Consider the following 16,997-nt stretch of genomic DNA (forward strand, 5'->3'; position numbering starts at 1 on the left):
AGTAACTAAAGTTTTCAAATAAATGTAGTGGAGCAACAGTACACATTTTGGCTCTGAGACGTAGTGGAGTAGAGGTGAAAGTATTGGGAAATTGGAAATACTCAAGTAAAGTACAAATACCTCAAAATTATACTTAAGTACAGTACTTGAGTAAATGTATTTAGTTACTTTACTACACCACTGCTTGACGTTAACGGTGTATTCTGAGCAAGCCTTCATCTGCTGTCTGTTAGATATTCTGGATCTTTTTCTATTGTTGATCTATGGCAGTGACTGCATATAACATCACATAGAACATGCAGTAACAGTAGCCTGTAACAATGCATACAGCACACAGCGCATATCGTCAAAGTCGTTTACTGTAAATGTTGCATTTAAGAAAAAAAAACTGCTGAGCTTTTGTACTGTATCTAAATATTATACAGCCTGGTGCTTGTATTAGAAAAACCAATACAGTATGATTATCTTGATGTTATTACACATTGTACATCCAGGGATTAGTTCCTAGTTGCTTTCATGTGTCTCTGGTCCCACGTCATGTACCAAGGACAAGGTGACCCCAAATGTTTGTTTGCTACATGGACATCGCCGCCACAAATCCACAGGTCATTTCAATTGATAACCGTGCAACCTCTCAAAGCTTAGAATGATCTTGAGCATTCAAATCCATCGTGTGATTTAAATGATGCCGTTGTGTCAGTATATAATCTTGTCAGCACTCTATATTGTCTTGAAGCGCTCCATTTTGAGTCTGAAGCAAAGCCATGGTCTTTGTCTTGCTGTTTTCCGACTTAACTGAAGGACAAAGCGTATTAAGTATGCTCTGTATGCCTCAGGCCAGCCAACCTGTTGAGCAACACCACTTAATACTCAGAAGATTCAAGCAAGATCTGACTCACATGATGTTACAGGATGAGATAAACAGACAAATTCAAACCACCTTGAATTGTAGTGCTGTATATTTTAGTTCACAATTGCACCACCTTGTGGATCACTTTTTCTTGGCAGCATAAGTATAAAATATTGAGTGATTTTCAAGGAAGGCCTAAATCCATTGTACATTCTGAATGATGTTTTGGGTCATCTTTGTATTGGACATAGAGATTTGTTTTGTCCTTTTTGTTTTTCTTAGAATGCCAATAGATGTTTATGTTGCCTGCTGGAACAGTGGAGAAGTATAGTAGAAAGCTTTATTTATCAAATCACGTGGGAAATGGATTTGTGGGTTTCCGATGTAGAATGAAATTAATGATCATGCATGAATCATAATTATTATGATTTTTATTGGTAAGAATGTATGGATTAAAAACAGAAGAAATTAAATTCACCATGCCCCCCCCCCCCCCCCCCCCCCGCTTGACGGAAGAAGACAGTTTTTGTATCGAAATTGTGTTCTTGTCTTCTTATCAATCAGTCCTCCACCACTGGATCAAATCGCATCAGATCTAATCCTATAAATATTATTTCAAGTCTAGATTACGTTGTCTACAACAAAACAAAAGCAAATCAGTGGCACTTTTAAGGCAGTTTCTAAGTTTCATGCAGGCTGCTTGAGACAACCTGTAGATAAGATAAAATGATACGTTGTTAACTTCATGGATTTGGCTGCTTATTTAAGTGGCATAGTTCAGGATCTAAGCATGTGGATCCTTTATCTTCCTCTCTGCTCTCCTTGCCTCTGTCCCTTGCCTTACTGCTTGCCAATTGATGCCAGCCTCCCCTCCTCCTCTCCTAAGTGCTGCTTGTAAACTATCGCTACCCCATGACCCCTTGTATCAACTAACTGGATTACCTTCTTGGTTCTTGTCATGTATATAAAAACCAGACTGCTGTGCTGGATCCTATCACACACACAGATCATATTAACTCTCTTTATCGCTCCTCCACTTTATACCATGATGAGTAAGAATTGAAAAAAATATAATCAGACCCGGTGCTTGGTTAAGTGTCCTCTCAGAAGCAGCGATAGTGCTAACACGGGGTACAAGTTTTGCACTTTTGATGTCAAAATGCCGGGAGCAAGACAGTTGGACAAAAAGGACTTGGGTCAGCACTCCTGTTCTCTGAGCTGCTTGATAAGGACCGGGTCGACATGAAGTCTGAGGATGACGTCTTAATCTCAGTGCTCACGTTTATCTTTGAGTGTTCTGGAGTTTCTGCTGGTGTCTTCTTATGTCTGTGGACACGTAATAAAAAGTTGTTGAGAAAAAAAAAGTGAAATAAATAAAATAAATGTTGGAACTCTTTTTGTTTCGCGTATGTGGATTTTTATTCATTATTCATTCATTCGGTCATTTCTGTTCATTTTAGTTTATTGCATTGACTTGACAGTTGATGGCTTTGGTTGTTATGGCCATTTTAGCCTATGACCTTGTATGACACAATCTCTGGTTCTTGGTAATGGTTTTAAAGTTCAAGTTTGGCTGAGTTCACAGGGAACGCTGTTCAAAACAGATTGGCTTTTGAATAAACAGCTGCACATCTCATCATTTCACCCGATGCAAAATGAAAAAATGTTGACCCAGCCTTTCCATATAACCTATTTTTTTTTAGCCTGTATAAAGAGCAAGCAGTTCCATGCCAGATGATAAACTAATTCATCTCTCACTACGAAATTACGCCTCAGTTGCGTAACACTGTGCAAAATACAGCTCAGTTGCACAACACTTTGTGCACTAGTACTTTCACTTTCAGGACATTGTGATACGTGTGTGTGTGTGTGTGTGGTTGCTGTGGTTGTGAGCTCTCTATTATTGATAAAGCACTCACAATGTACTCAACCCAGGAGCCGTTACACTAATCCGCTTATAAGAGCGGCATAAAGTGTTACTGTTACAAACACAAAGGTGCTTTATGGAGTGAGGGGGACCACAGAGGAGGTTCCTGACCTGCAGACAAGTCGGGGCTTTTAGAGTGTCTTTGTGAATATTGTGTTGTCTGGTGACATACTGTACAGTAGGTCTGCTATAATGTACGAGGCGTTATGAATATTTTACTGTGCATTAAGTGCGCGTCTGTGCATGTCTGTCTGCCTTCCTAGCTGCCCCCTCTCGGTCTCCCGTTCTCATTTTTCCTCTCAGTATTTGTTTCATGCATGGGTTCCTTTGGCGGACCTATACAGATGTGCCGTTTGAGAGCTTCTCATGTCCTGCCACTGGGCAGTTCAGTGCATTGTCACAAACAGAACGTCAGTGAGAAATGGGGACATTTGCCAAGGTGTTATATGTTATTTTAAGACTCCCAAGGGAATTGATAACAACAAACGTCGTTTCCCTGCCGTGTTTTTCACTAACCGTTGAAGAATCACCCGATCGTGAAGGTAACTCCATTTCACGGAAGTCTGCCTTAAAATAGCGTGGTCGCTTTTCCTAGTGTCGTATAATATCCCTCGATAGCCATCGATAACAACACAGAGAAACAGCGCCTCGGTCCGTGCCGCCATTGTCCATAAGATTGCATTGAGACTCGATTACCCAGAAGCCCTGAGAAGCGAGCGTCAGTTTTTTTTCCCGGCGGTCGCGTGATCCAAACGTGTGACGTATCAGAAAAAGTGTCAGCGGAAAAAAACCCTTGTATGTTTTAAAAGTTATCAAAATCGGCGAATAAAACAAATAAAACACAACTCGGGAAAGTCGTGTTCGGCAGGGAAAGAGGTCTTGTTTGGGAGTCAAAGTGTAGATAGAGTTCCTCCGCTGGTCACTTTTTTTATTTTTTTAATCATTTGTTTTTCTCTTTCCTGCCTTTATTGATAGTATATGTGAAGATAGACAGGAAAGGGAGAGAGAGACGGGGGGAGACAAGCAGCAAAGGTCGTCATGAACGAGTCTCGAACCCGCGACACGCTGTCAGGCCACAGCCTATATGTGGCATGGCCTGGACCGCTAGGCCAGCGGGCGCTCGTGCTGGACACTTTTCAGTACTAAAGCAGTAGAGTTATAGCAAGGCTAATCAGTGAATAAAACATGCAGGACAGACATGCATTTTCAGAAAATCTTCAGGAAAAGATCAGGAAAGCGTGAAGAGTTAGAATGGCACATCTGTATCCTTTCCCCACACTATTGTGTATCACTGATTGCGAACGCAGTGATTGCGAACGCAGTGAGCATTTACTATGAGACCCAGCAGATCATGTCTGTGTGTCTGTCTGTCACGCTGTAACACCACCCGGCCACCACCAGAGGGCGCAGCTGTATCACACACAAAAACACACACACATGCACGCACACACACACACGCACGCACGCACGCACGCACGCACACACACACAAAAAACTTAACTTAAAAAAAAACTTAACTTAAAAAAAAACTTAACTTAAAAAAAAACTTAAAAAGGAAAAACTTAAAAAAAAACTTAACTTAAAAAAAAACTTAACTTAAAAAAAAACTTAACTTAAAAAAAAACTTAAAAAGAAAAAACCTAAAAAAGAAACACGCACGCACGCACACATACACACTAAAAAAATAACTTAAAAAAACATTTAATTAAAAAAAACGTAACTTAAAAAACCTTAAAAAGTACGTAATTTATTCTAATTGTTGTTATTGCAATTTACGAGCTGCGTTCGCTTCCCGCGTTTGCGCGTCTTACTTGTAGCTATCAGTGATATCAGGTCTCTCTTGAGTATAACCTCAGGTTAAATAAAGGTGAAACACGCACACGCACGCACGCACGCACGCACGCACGCACGCACGCACACACACACACACACACACTATTTAAATATGTATCTAGGACATTACAACAGTAGTCAGACAACTATGTCTGACTAAAAATATGTAATACTATGCAAACACAGTCACACTGACACTCACAAGGCCATGCATGTGTCGGCATGCGCTCCCAATGCCCACCAGACTGTGACGGCCGGTCCCTTTACATACTGTAGCCTAGCGTACATCCATTCCATACCATGTTACAGTAGGTCTATATTTCCGGTCAGTGGCCACCCTATCCTTCTTGTTAATTATGCACACTAAGAAGGACCCCCATCTGAGGCTTGGGTCCATGTGTTGCTCTTCCTTCGTCTTGGTGTGTATTTGTCGCTCAAAGGGGCGAAAAGCAAACGTATGGACCGACTGGGGATCTACTACCATATCTTCTCGTCATTCCACCAGACTTACATTTGACATCTGGCAGCTTCAGGATTGGAATTGTAAGTGATATTGTATTAATTTCTTATGAGAATGGATTGGCTGGAATGGATGAATGTACAATTTGGAATATGGCAAATGGGGGGGAAATAGGTTTATCGTACATAATGGGGTACAATATATTTATATTATTTATATTAGTCATCATTCATGATTCATGCCTGAGACAAACTATGACTTTTTTTCAACCCTGAATTGTAGTTGGTCAATACACTAGATTCTCCTAATTGTGTGTCTGTGTGTCTGTGTGTCTGTCTGTCTGTCTGTCTGTCTGTCTGTCTGTCTGTCTGTCTGTGTGTGGGTGCGCGCGCTTGTAAAAAATAAAATAAGCTACCATTTTAAGACATCAATCTTCTATTCTAATCATTATTCGATTCAGAACTATAGCTGCAGTTCTCAAAATGGTGAAGCCCAATTTTCTACTTGAGTGGCACAGCTTAGCATAATTGCACCAATCATGCCTATTGTAGGCTACTGCAACAATGGCAATGGCCAATGGGCTTGTCGAGAAATCCTGTGAATCAGGAAGGTTACCCGACTCATAGGATAGGATATCACATCTCTGTGCTCTCTAACACACCATACACTTTCTCCTGTACTCACAGGGGGTACGCTACAAGCTCCTGTTTCACCTGTACTGTACTGTTATTCCTATCCTACCTGCTGCCTTATATGCTGTGAGTGGTGCTCTGTACATTGAACACGTGTGTTTATGTGTCTTCACGGGAGACTCTTAGAAGATTACTTAATTGGGGCCTCTTTATTGAGCCACAAGTGATATTCTGTGTCATATTTCTCTGCTAATCCTGTATTTCCTTTCATTCTCTTAAAATATAGGCATAGCATGAATGTGTGATTGAGCAAATTAGGAAATTATGAAATGATTCAAACACGAATGAATCAATGAATCGGAAGAAACAACTAAATAGACATCAGGGGTTTCACCATTCAACTTTCTCTTCTTTTAGGCTGTTGTACTTTTGTCAAAAACAAATGAAACATTAAATTTGTAAACATTAAAAGCAAAAGATTGATAGTTCACATGATGGTACAAGTGACCTAGTATGTACTCTATACCTTACTGTATGCATGTGTAGCACCCAGCCATTAAAACCCATTTTGGGCGGGAACCCCTTTTGGTGTTAGCATTATGTTATGCTTTAGCTATTGAAAAATAGCAGATCTACAAGCTCATAGCGCGCCACCGAGTGGCGTGCTACGAGCTTGTAGGTCTGCTATTTTTGAAAAATCGAAGAACGACTGACATAGAAACATAGCTTTTTCAGAAAACTGTCAGGACGTAGAAGACATTTTTAGAATCTGATCTCAGGTCAAAATGGGTTAAGACCCGGCCTGCAACAGCCCTGCCAATCGGGCTCAGCCCTATTGGCACGGCAGGTTGTGTAGCAGTGATTGTATCATGTGTGTTGCTTTCAGGATGTCCATGCAGAGAGAGGAGCTGACTGTCCACCAGTAAGTGGGAGACATTAGGCAGTGATCCAGCACAACCAGCCAGCATGGAGAACAGTAAGGTGACCAGCCATCAATACAGGGAATAGAGAGTATGCACATGCATGATTTTCCCATCAGGACACGCCCCCCTCATCTAGACTGAGTGACAAGACATTGAGCAGCATGGAGTGTTGCAGTTTGGAAGCGCTCGTTGGAAATCACTCAACCGTCCTGCGTACCACCCGTTTCTAAATGTCACATAATGCAGGAGGCAACAAAATGTTGTGTTATTGAAAACAAGCACTTAGTTCCAAACTCTGACACGTAGAAAAATAATCAAATGCAGGGCATTTCTTGACAGAAAGTAGCTCATAACGTTTCTATGGTGGATTTTCATGAAACAAAAACTTTGCAGATAGAAAGAGGATAACAATGTTGGTGAGTTTAACATTGTTTAATGCAATCAGACAGGACTTTTCTGTTTGGATGAATGGGCTGTCAAGGCCAGAAAGTAGTTTTTAGCCACTCAGTGGGCGTTCCCGCATAACTTCCAGGTACGATGATGTCATGTGCATACCCTTTGGGAAACTGTTTGAACTGTTTCATCCTCTATAAATAAATGTTTTAAAAAAACGAGGAGAAAACACGCCAAGGTTTCACATTTTTCTTTCATTAAACTAATTACACTAATAATTAAACAAAAAATTATGAGTAAAGGTTCTGACTTAGCGTTTCCACTGTGATGGCGACACTATGAAGATTTGTGTCCATTCGTGTTTTAACAAATTAGACATGAAATGCATATCATTTTGTGACTGTATAGCTTCGTTAGTCTCTCCTCACTCCTGTTGTATGTACTGTATATGTGTATATATGCCACCAGCAGCCAGTGAAGGAAGTGCAGCCCTTACCTCGGGATACCACCCCTCCCCCCATGGTGAAGGAAGTGCAGCCCTTACCTCGGGATACCACCCCTCCCCCCATGGCCGCGCCTTCACTAATGGCCCCCAACATTGCCTCTATGAGGTACAATGTGGGTTCCATTCAGCATGTACAGGTGGCCTCCTCAGGTGAGCCATGATATTGTATAACTGAGTGTGTACGATTAATATATATTGATATAATAATTCAATTATTGATTTCAATGATACACTACAGATTCAAGTATGATGCTTTACAGTATTAACCTTCCGGCAATATTTTTAAAAAGATGCATCATTATCAGTCCTCATGAGAGTATTATTAAGGCTAAAGGCAATTTTCACTGTTATTTGCTGAAAACATTTTCACTCTATAGGCACAAGTTCCTGTTGCATTCTCATGATTTTTTGTATTGTTGTTTATTAAGCCTGTTAGGCTTAATAAACAGAAATTGCACGGATATGACAAATTGAAATAACTTAAATATACAAAGAAATGACTGACAATAAATAATGTAGCCTACTATGCCAAAATAGGCCATATTTAATCATTTTACATTCAACATTTGTTTAAAAAAAAATATGTAAATGCCGATCTACAAGATTTGTGAATTTCTTTGAAAATGTTTATTATTAACGATTATGAAAAAAAAATGATTGAGATGATCTGAAAAGATTGCGATTATGTATTATTTGTGACAGGCCTATATATATATATAGTCGGCACCGTGTGTGTTTACAGTGGTGACGTCATTCAGCCATCTGAAGCCTCCAGAGAGGGACCACAACAACCTGTTGACTCAGATGAAGTCAATGAAGTCCCTGAGACGTGTCGGCATCACTGCTGTGTTCACTGGACAATCGGTGAGCTACAGTACAGTAGCTGCTAGATCAGGGTTCCCCAATTAATTTTCCTCAAGGGCCATATTTTGACTAGGGAACCAGGCTGGGGGCCGAGTCCGCACGCCACTCAACCAGTGGTCCGGGGACCACCAGTGGTCCTTGAGGGGGTGCCCAGTTTGACATGCATAGGCTACTGACCCCCATTTAATGCCATTTATATCTTTTTCTTTTAAAAAGTCTTCCAGGGGCCACAAGGGGGCGCTCCGCGGGCCGCAAATGGGGAACCCTGTGCTAGATGCTTGCTTTGGTTTCCCATTTGGCAGACCAGCTTTGAATCCATAACAAAACACTAGAGATGTCCCGATACTGTATCGGTATCGGAAAAGTATCGGTATCGGCCCTTATTTGTCATATCGGTTCATATCGGTATCGGCAAAAATATGCCAGTCTAACCATCGAAGGGGTTGACACTTTGGCAAGTAAATACAATGTTGAGGCATGTGGAGTTTGCTTTGGAGTTGCCCAAACTGCAAGTGCACATTTGAGTGAGGAGTCTGCTATAAACACAACACGAGATATATAGCTAGATAGCTATAAACACAACACGAGATATATAGCTAGATAGCTATAAACACAACACGAGATATATAGCTAGATAGCTATAAACACAACACGAGATATATAGCTAGATAGCTATAAACACAACACGAGATATATAGCTAGATAGCTATAAACACAACACGAGATCACAACACTGGTATCGGTATTCGGTATCGGTATCGGCTAACACAGAAATTGTGGTATCGGGATCGGATCAGAAGCAAAACACCATACAAAACACCATTACAAAATGTTATGGTGCGTTCACACACGGGCAGATGTAAAAGATGCAAGTCTACCATTCATTGTCAATGGAAGCCAGCGACATGACGTTGGCAAAGACGCAATGATGCATGTGTAGCTGCTCCAAATCAACTCTCAACACGTCTTTGCGTCTTTGTGTCTGCCCGTGTGAACGCACCATTAGGGTCGAGTTTCATTAAAAACATTGCTTTTATGTTGCATTCACACGGGCGAACGCAACAGTGCATGTATAGTATTTGTCTGGCCATACATTGTCATGAATGGAAGCCAGCGAAGTGAAGCTACGAAGCAAATCCGGCGCTTGTAGCTGCAGAAAAAGCTACAATAAACAGCTACAAATACACTGTGTAGCTTTGCATCTTTGCGTCTTTGCGTCTGAAGCAGTTATTATAGTGGCTCCGTCAGCACTATTTTCATAGGGTAGGCCAGCTGTGACCAAAGTGCGACCCGCGGGCCAAATGCGGCCCTGGGGTGAATTTGCCTGCAGCTTCATACCTGAATTGTATTGTGAAACGGCCCCGCCCAACAGTATGGGCCATTTTTACATTCAAGGTTTTGAACCTGGGCATTTCCCAGAGTATGATTTGTCAGTGTTCCTTGTTCCTTGTATTTCTTTTTTATTGCTTGGTTACATTTGGTGAAACTTAAGGCATAAGGATGTGGAAAAAAGGCTGAGATACACTTTTTGTTCACAGCACACACCTGACAAAAGACCACTGATATTAAATATTGATGATGATAGTTAAATAGAATCGTTTAAATCCTATGTTAAATTATGTAGTTGGCCCTTGGGTGTTTTAATATTTTCTAATATGGCCCCCTTTGAAAAAAGTTTGGACACCCCTGGGGTAGGATATACGTGGCCGAATGGTTGTTGTATGGAATAATAATAGTTCTTGAGCGGTGCTAGCCACTCCAACATGTGTTTGGGTGTATATTTCAGCACGGTTACTGTGGTTTACTGTGTCTATTAGTTTATTTCAGTGACGCACCGATTACGTAATCCAAGGCAACGCTCACCTCACGCTCACTTCACACTTGGTGTGATTTATTCCTGTGACTATTGGATTATAAATCATGTCCCATAAACAGTGTTGGAAAGTAACTAAGTACATTTACTTAAATACTGTAATTAAGTACAATTTTGAGGTATTTGTACTTTACTTGAGTATTTCCAATTTACAGTACTTTTGCGTCTACTCCGTTACAGGCAAATACAAATATTGTACTTTTACTCTAAACTACATTTATTTGAAAACTTTGTTACTAGTTACTTTGTAGATTTTGATTATCATTCATTCCAAAACATACAGTACGGTCGGTAACCACTTCAGCCCTATATAGATTTCGGCCATTTGAAAATGGCATTGTGAGCTTGAAGATCTGCTAATTTCAAAAGATTTGTATACATTTTTGAAATGAGTACTTTTTTCCACCACAGTAAACAACCACATATTCTTTTAAAAATATTTGTATTGTAATTTCAATAATACAAATCTCAGAGATCACATGGCAGGCATACAGTAATGAAAAGACTTCAAAGACAAAACATGCCCCTTCAAGACAAAAGAAAAGAGAAAAAACATTTTCCCCCCCTCAAGTCCCAATTTAGTAAAGCCAATTCCCAATTCCCCAGCCTCTCTACGAGTACTCCATCTCTGCTAACCCCCACAATCAGTTATTGGGAGGGTGATAAACAACCACATATTAAACCTTCGGTGAATCCAAGTGAAGCTGGACTTTCAGATGGCAGTGACATGTCTCTCTCCATGCCGTCACCAGAGACTGGAGAACGAGGTGGAGCTTGCCGAGGTACCCATCGTGGACATAATCATGGCTGACATTGATTCGCTGGTGCCCACGCACGATGAGAACGGCCGGCCAATAGCCGAGTGGAAGAGGCAGGTGATGGTACGACAACTCCAGGTCAGACTACAGGATGAAGAGGAGCAGAGGAGACAGGTACTGGTGTGTGTGATGTTTACTCAGTGGTGGGAAAAACTACTCACATTTTTTAATTTTTAGTAAAAGTATCAATACTGCAATATAGAACTAATCAAGTACAAGTAGATGTCCAGAATAGGTGGTGACTAAAAGTACAAAAGTATTGACATCAAAATGTACTTAAAGGGGAATAGGCTACCACTCATCTTCAACATTTTACTATTTCATTAATATACCTTAGAGCTGTTGTGTGGAAATAATTTAAAAAAGTCCCCCCCATTCTGTGTTTCCTAGAACTGGAGGTCTGAAAAAAATAATTAACATGGTGAATCACATCTTGATGATGAAGAATCTGTTCTACAATCAAAGGCCCATACACAGACCTTTAGATACTTAGACTAGAAAATACTCAGGCAAAAATACGGAGAAGTTCTGCACAGATAGATGGATGAAAAAGCACAGGCAGGCGGATGAAGGTTCCGGAGTTCCATTTATTTTCAGAGAGTACAAGACATCATTCACAGCCATGGGCCTGGCCCACCCGCCTCACGGCGTGTGAGCCACTGAACTAACTGTTACAAACATTTTCAGTAGACCTTATACCACTCAAAGACAGAGACATCAAAGGAAGAATGCAAAGGTGGTCCCAACCCCCCTGTACCAAATGGTCAAACATGTCTAGATAAGGTAGTGGTCACCAGGAAGGACAGAGCCAGGAGGCACAGTAGGTGTCCTGGCCTACTATCAGCAAGCCAGATCTTTAGGGTCCCTCCTGCAGCTGCCCATACATCCTGTCTAAACACGTCATGTCACTCTCTCAGGCCCTGAGAGACAAAGATCCACTTTAGTTTAAAACATGGTTCTTTATGCTATATTAATGTGAATTGTGATTTCCAGATACATCAATGACATCATAGTAAAATGTTGAAAATGAGTGGAATGCCCCTTTAAAGTAAAGTACCTAAAGTAGAAAGTACTCATTGTGCAGAAATGTCCCATTTCAAATGTATAATAATTTGTGATGCATTGTGACTGCGTCTGTAACGCTTAATTTGTACTTTGTCATACAGCGGTGTCGTGCAGGAAAATAGCAGATCTACAAGCTCACAATGTGTCACAAATTTGCAATTTGTTGTGAGCTTGTATTTTTTTTCTATTTTCAGCGTGTGACATGGCATGCAACAAAGATAGATAAGTCTTATGTTTTTTCACTATGGTGCATTCATGTTCATGTACAAGTGTTGCTTTTAACTATCTAGCAATTATTATTTTCCAAGACAACAATCTTGCCAAAGAAGAGTTCCTCAGAAGGATCATGTGTGGGTACTAAGTTACTAACTTCACTACTCTTTCCCCCCCCCCCCCCCCCCCCCCCCCCCCCCACACACACACACACACACACCAGGACATGGCTAATAGTAACATACCGGTGGTGGACGACGGCTGGAAGTACTCGCAGGTCCACAACGCTGTCCTGGGGCCGTTTGGAGAGCTGCTGAACGAGGACGACCTGACGTACCTCCACCGACAGATGGAGAACGTGTCCCTCCAGAAGCGCTGCCAGGCCTACGAGCTGGAGCTCACCCGACTGACGGAAGAGCTGAGGGCCATCTTCCCCGATCCCATCGTCAGCATCTCCCTCAACAGGGACATCTTACGGCGGACGGACACGGACGAGGGACAACGGCTGCCCCTGCCGGTGTGGTGCAGCCGTGTCTCCGAGATCGTCAGGAACATGTCGCTGCTGCTGAACAATCTCACCGGCGGCGGCGGCAGCAGCGAAGCGTCGGGGCAGAGGAGCACGGTGGACGGGTTGATGGAGGGGGTGAGGGAGCTGCAGGGCGTGAGGGGCGGTTTAGGACATAACCAGCCGGGCCAGGTCAAGTGGCAGGACCAGGGGCTAGGCTCCGGGGCCCGGGAGGAAGAAACGTCTGCAGCATCTACAGCAGGCTGCAGGATACCCCATATTGGGATGGCGTCGGCCTTTAGCCACCGGCTCGAGAGCAACAGCTACGGCAGGACACAGAGGGAGAGGGTGCAGCAGGAGATTCAACAGTCTGGAGTGTCCGTTAAAAACCTCCGGTCTAACTTTGAGGGCCAGATTGGGGCCATTTATCCGTTCGCCGGTTTTGTGAACAACTCTCACAAACAGGACACTAGCGGGGGCCAGGGAATGAAGACTGGGATAGTGGTTGGAGTACCGGAAATAAACAACCACACTGCTCGTACGGATGTGGGCTGCAAACTGAACAACAACGATGAACCTAAAGTTCCTAAACCGGTTGTACCCGTGATGGAGACCGTCAGCTTGAGGAAAGAACGTATAGTGGTGTTGTTCCTCAGCCACTGGAAGAAGTCTGCCTATGCCATTACAAAGAGAGCAGCCAGGCTCAAACAGGGACACGAGGCCCCATCGGGGAAAATCAATGTCGTTACAGCGACGTCGCCGCAGCCTCGGCAGGGAGTCACCTCCATGTTTGAGTTCTGCCGCCGAAGGACCGCCGTCGATAGGATGCTCCACTCCTGGAGGAATGTGAAATGGGGCCAGCGAGAAACGCCCACTGTCCGTTGCTCCACCCATTCTCCCTCACTGGCCACGCCCCCTCGGCCCACCTACTCCCCCGAGCAGTTCCTGCCGGAGGAGGAGGACGGCGTCGCGGCAAGCCACGACACCCTGACCCTCGACCTCTTCATGCTGGGATACTTCCGCATCCTGGAGCAGGACCTGTCGCCCGAGGAGAGGAAGATGAGGCACCTCCTGTGCTTCGAGGTCTTTGACCACGTGGGCAGTTTCCCCTGGAAGACCGTCAGGGATTTCCACAAGGCCGTCATTCAAGACATCCGGGCCGGAAAGCGGCAGTGGAGCGACGGCTTTGAGGACGTCAAAGCGCGCTTCTTTGGGAATTCCGGCAAGGCCAGGGCGTGCCACGAAGGTGGAGCCGGAGAAGCCCCGTGCCCGCTATCGCTATCTCCGTCATTATCCCCTGATACTAGACAAGTACCCATGGTCATCGTTCAGTCTGCTTCTCCGGAGGACAGTGGGAGCGCCACGGACTGCTCCTCTTTTAACAATGATGAGATCTGTCAATACATTGATCGCAGCTTTTCTTTCTGGAAGGAGAAGGAGGCGGAGATGTTTGATTTTGAGCATTAGTCTGTTGTATGAATGTGCGTTTTGTTTTGTTTGAATGTTTTTTGCATCAAACTGAAATTGATCGGAGGTAGGTTTTGCTTATTTGTAACCTCGCCTCACCAGGCTTTCCACCTCGGAGGAAAGCCTGGTCTCTGTTCCAAAAGTGCCGTGTGATCCGGTCGGGAGCGGATGATATCGTTACGTCATGTTGTAGTATTGTTTTGTAGTCGACAGGCGGGAACAATCAAACGGAACTTCCTTTTCCCTCAAATCGGAAGAATAACAATAAAAGCTCTCGTAGCCTGTAGCTTTTATTGAGAAAAATCGGTTTGAGGGAAAAGTTCCGGAAGATTGGTGACTACAAAACAATACTACAACATGACGTAGCGATATCATCCGCTCCCGACCGGTTCATGAACCCGAAATGGAATGGTGCCCACGCTAGCTTATTTGTGTTTGTAGCGAAACTGATTAGAGAGATTATTCCAAATAAATTCATGAATATGATATAAAACATAACATTAACCGTATTCTTTGTTTAGATGCAGGCTTATGTGGTATAAAGAGAGAACTTTAATCTCTCCCCTAATGACTAGTGTCAAAGATTTGACTGCACATGTACAGTACTACCGGTACTTGCTTTTACATTTATGAGTAGGTAGGCTACTATACATTTATGGTTGAGTATGGAAACAAACACACTTAACACAAGTTTAAGACACTATTGCTTGGCTTATTTTTTTGTAGTAATGTCTAAAATTCTGAGGAGCCAAACATGTGATGATACAGCAGCAAGAACTCGGTGTCTTTTTAACATCAAGGTATGTATGAATTTGTGCAGGTAAAAGACTGTAATGAAACATTTTAAGCATGACAAGGAACTGGAACGGTCTCCACCAAACTAACAGCTGGAGCTGTTGGTTTGGTGGTAGAATACCTATTATAAAACCTGTGATATGCATTTTAAGATGTCTACAATCTATGACAGAATTGACTCGTGACTCAATACCAAACAAATAAGCTCAGTTTGTGTTGATGCAGTCATGCAGATTTTATATATTTGAAACATATAAAGTGTAGCTGTCCCAGCAATGGGTATTTTGTAATATTTTATTTTATTGCTTACCTTTCTAAAAATGTGTAATAATATGTGAACATTGTATGTATTTTGTTTTTTGGGTAACATATTGTATTTGTATGGTGTAGTGCCTTCTACGGCTCAGATAATTATGACCTGTAACTTGTAAGGCCAGGTGATTAGACTAGTGTTGAGTGCACCTGGGTGAGCTAAGCTCAGTCAGAACAAACAGAGTTTCAGAGGTGAAAGGAGCTCTTTCCACGTCAAAAAAGAGCGTCCTTTAAATAAAGACAATGGCCTAGCCCTATAAGATAAAACGTAACTCTCCTAAAATAATCAGCAGAAGGCGCACACGGTACGTTACCTGTTGTTATTTTGTTTGTAATCTGAGTTCCCAGAAGTTTTGTTTTTCGCCACTAGGGGGGCGAGAAAATTGCCATGTCATCGATTGTGTTTGAACATGTGAATAACACATTTCACATTTCATTGTGTTTATGTGAATGTGGACATTTCATTGTGCATGGACATTCATGATTGTGGATAGGCCTACTTTAAAAAGACAGCATGATTGATTGACAACAAGGACATTCATATTTCATGTTTAGAATTCATTGTGTTAAAAAAGATATTGTTTGTTTTGTTTTGCAGTTTTTCATGTTGTCTTGGGCTAAATAAATTGCCTTGAGATATCAGTTGGAGGCTAGCGTTGTCATTCTACTGGTTGAAGAAGCTTTAGGAGCGGTTATAATTTTATAAAGACTTATATTTTATTTATTTTCAGGTTTCCAGTGTGCAGTGCAGTTTACAAATAAATATATATAATAGGATAGCACATACGAAGTGTATCACTACCCCTTTCAGAGGTCATACAATTAAGGGCTGAGCAGGTTTGCTTTTTCAAGGGGGGGTTCAAGGGTTATACTTTATCGTTACATAAGAGTAAAACTTATTTTTGTTTGGCGTCCTTCAGACAATGCAGCAGCATAGATAGCGTAACATTCAAAACAACAAAAAACCACAGCAAACAAAGAATGCAAGAAAGAGCAATCAAGAGTACAAAAATAGTAACTCATACATGCATGTTTTCCCTGTAGTAAAGTTAGCTAAACAGCTTCACAGTAGGTTATGTTCCATATAACACAATTTAGTTTAAAGGTATATTCAGCGATTTCACTTAATTCAAATATCACTTTTTTTTTTGTTTTGTTGTGATAATCCTCCCTACTATAGAGTGTACTGACCATATAAGGAGTTCCTCCCTGTCCCCAGTTAACCCCTGGGGTAAAAAAAAACGTAGGTTTCGTTTTTGGCTAGGTGACAAAGCCTTCATCCAATCAGGATAGAGAGGGGCAAAAGCAAAGTAAGCAAAGTTCTTTGTTTACCCAGGGTCAGTGGACTAAGCTCGAGATGCTTGTTTACAGCCACGCCCTGCTCATAGAACATTTCATGGTTGGGGTTCAATGCCTTGCTCAAGGGCACTTCAGCGGTGGTAATTTTAACGTGCCGGTCCGGGGATTCGAATTGGCGACCTTCCGGTATCAAGACCGCTCCGCAAACCGTTCGGCCGCCGCTGCCCCATTGCCTTCCGCCAATCATGATCGTGCGGGGGTGG

General features: G+C 42.4%; 1 protein-coding gene across 1 annotated transcript; it reads left to right on the forward strand.

Moving 5' to 3' along the window:
• The first annotated feature begins 7,546 nt into the window (after window positions 1-7,546).
• On the forward strand, window positions 7,547-15,943 carry LOC306943310 (espin-like protein). Its single transcript, XM_079529552.1, has 4 exons — window positions 7,547-7,673; window positions 8,266-8,387; window positions 11,013-11,192; window positions 12,580-15,943. The coding sequence occupies exons 1-4, from the start codon at window positions 7,586-7,588 to the stop codon at window positions 14,326-14,328; spliced, it is 2,139 nt and encodes a 712-aa protein (XP_079385678.1). The 5' UTR covers window positions 7,547-7,585; the 3' UTR covers window positions 14,329-15,943.
• Window positions 15,944-16,997: the final 1,054 nt, after the last annotated feature.

The sequence above is a fragment of the Electrona antarctica genome (genome assembly GCF_951216825.1).
Source record: "Electrona antarctica genome assembly, chromosome: 19".
In the NCBI taxonomy this organism is placed as follows: Eukaryota; Metazoa; Chordata; class Actinopteri; order Myctophiformes; family Myctophidae; genus Electrona; species Electrona antarctica.

Bases quoted from the DNA above. Each gene is read 5' to 3' on its own strand.
- LOC306943310 (XM_079529552.1), top strand. From the start codon at position 7,586: ATGGCCGCGCCTTCACTAATGGCCCCCAACATTGCCTCTATGAGGTAC. The intron at 8,388-11,012 runs GTGAGCTACAGT...TGCCGTCACCAG, and splicing joins CTGTGTTCACTGGACAATCG to AGACTGGAGAACGAGGTGGA. The intron at 11,193-12,579 runs GTACTGGTGTGT...CACACACACCAG, and splicing joins AAGAGGAGCAGAGGAGACAG to GACATGGCTAATAGTAACAT.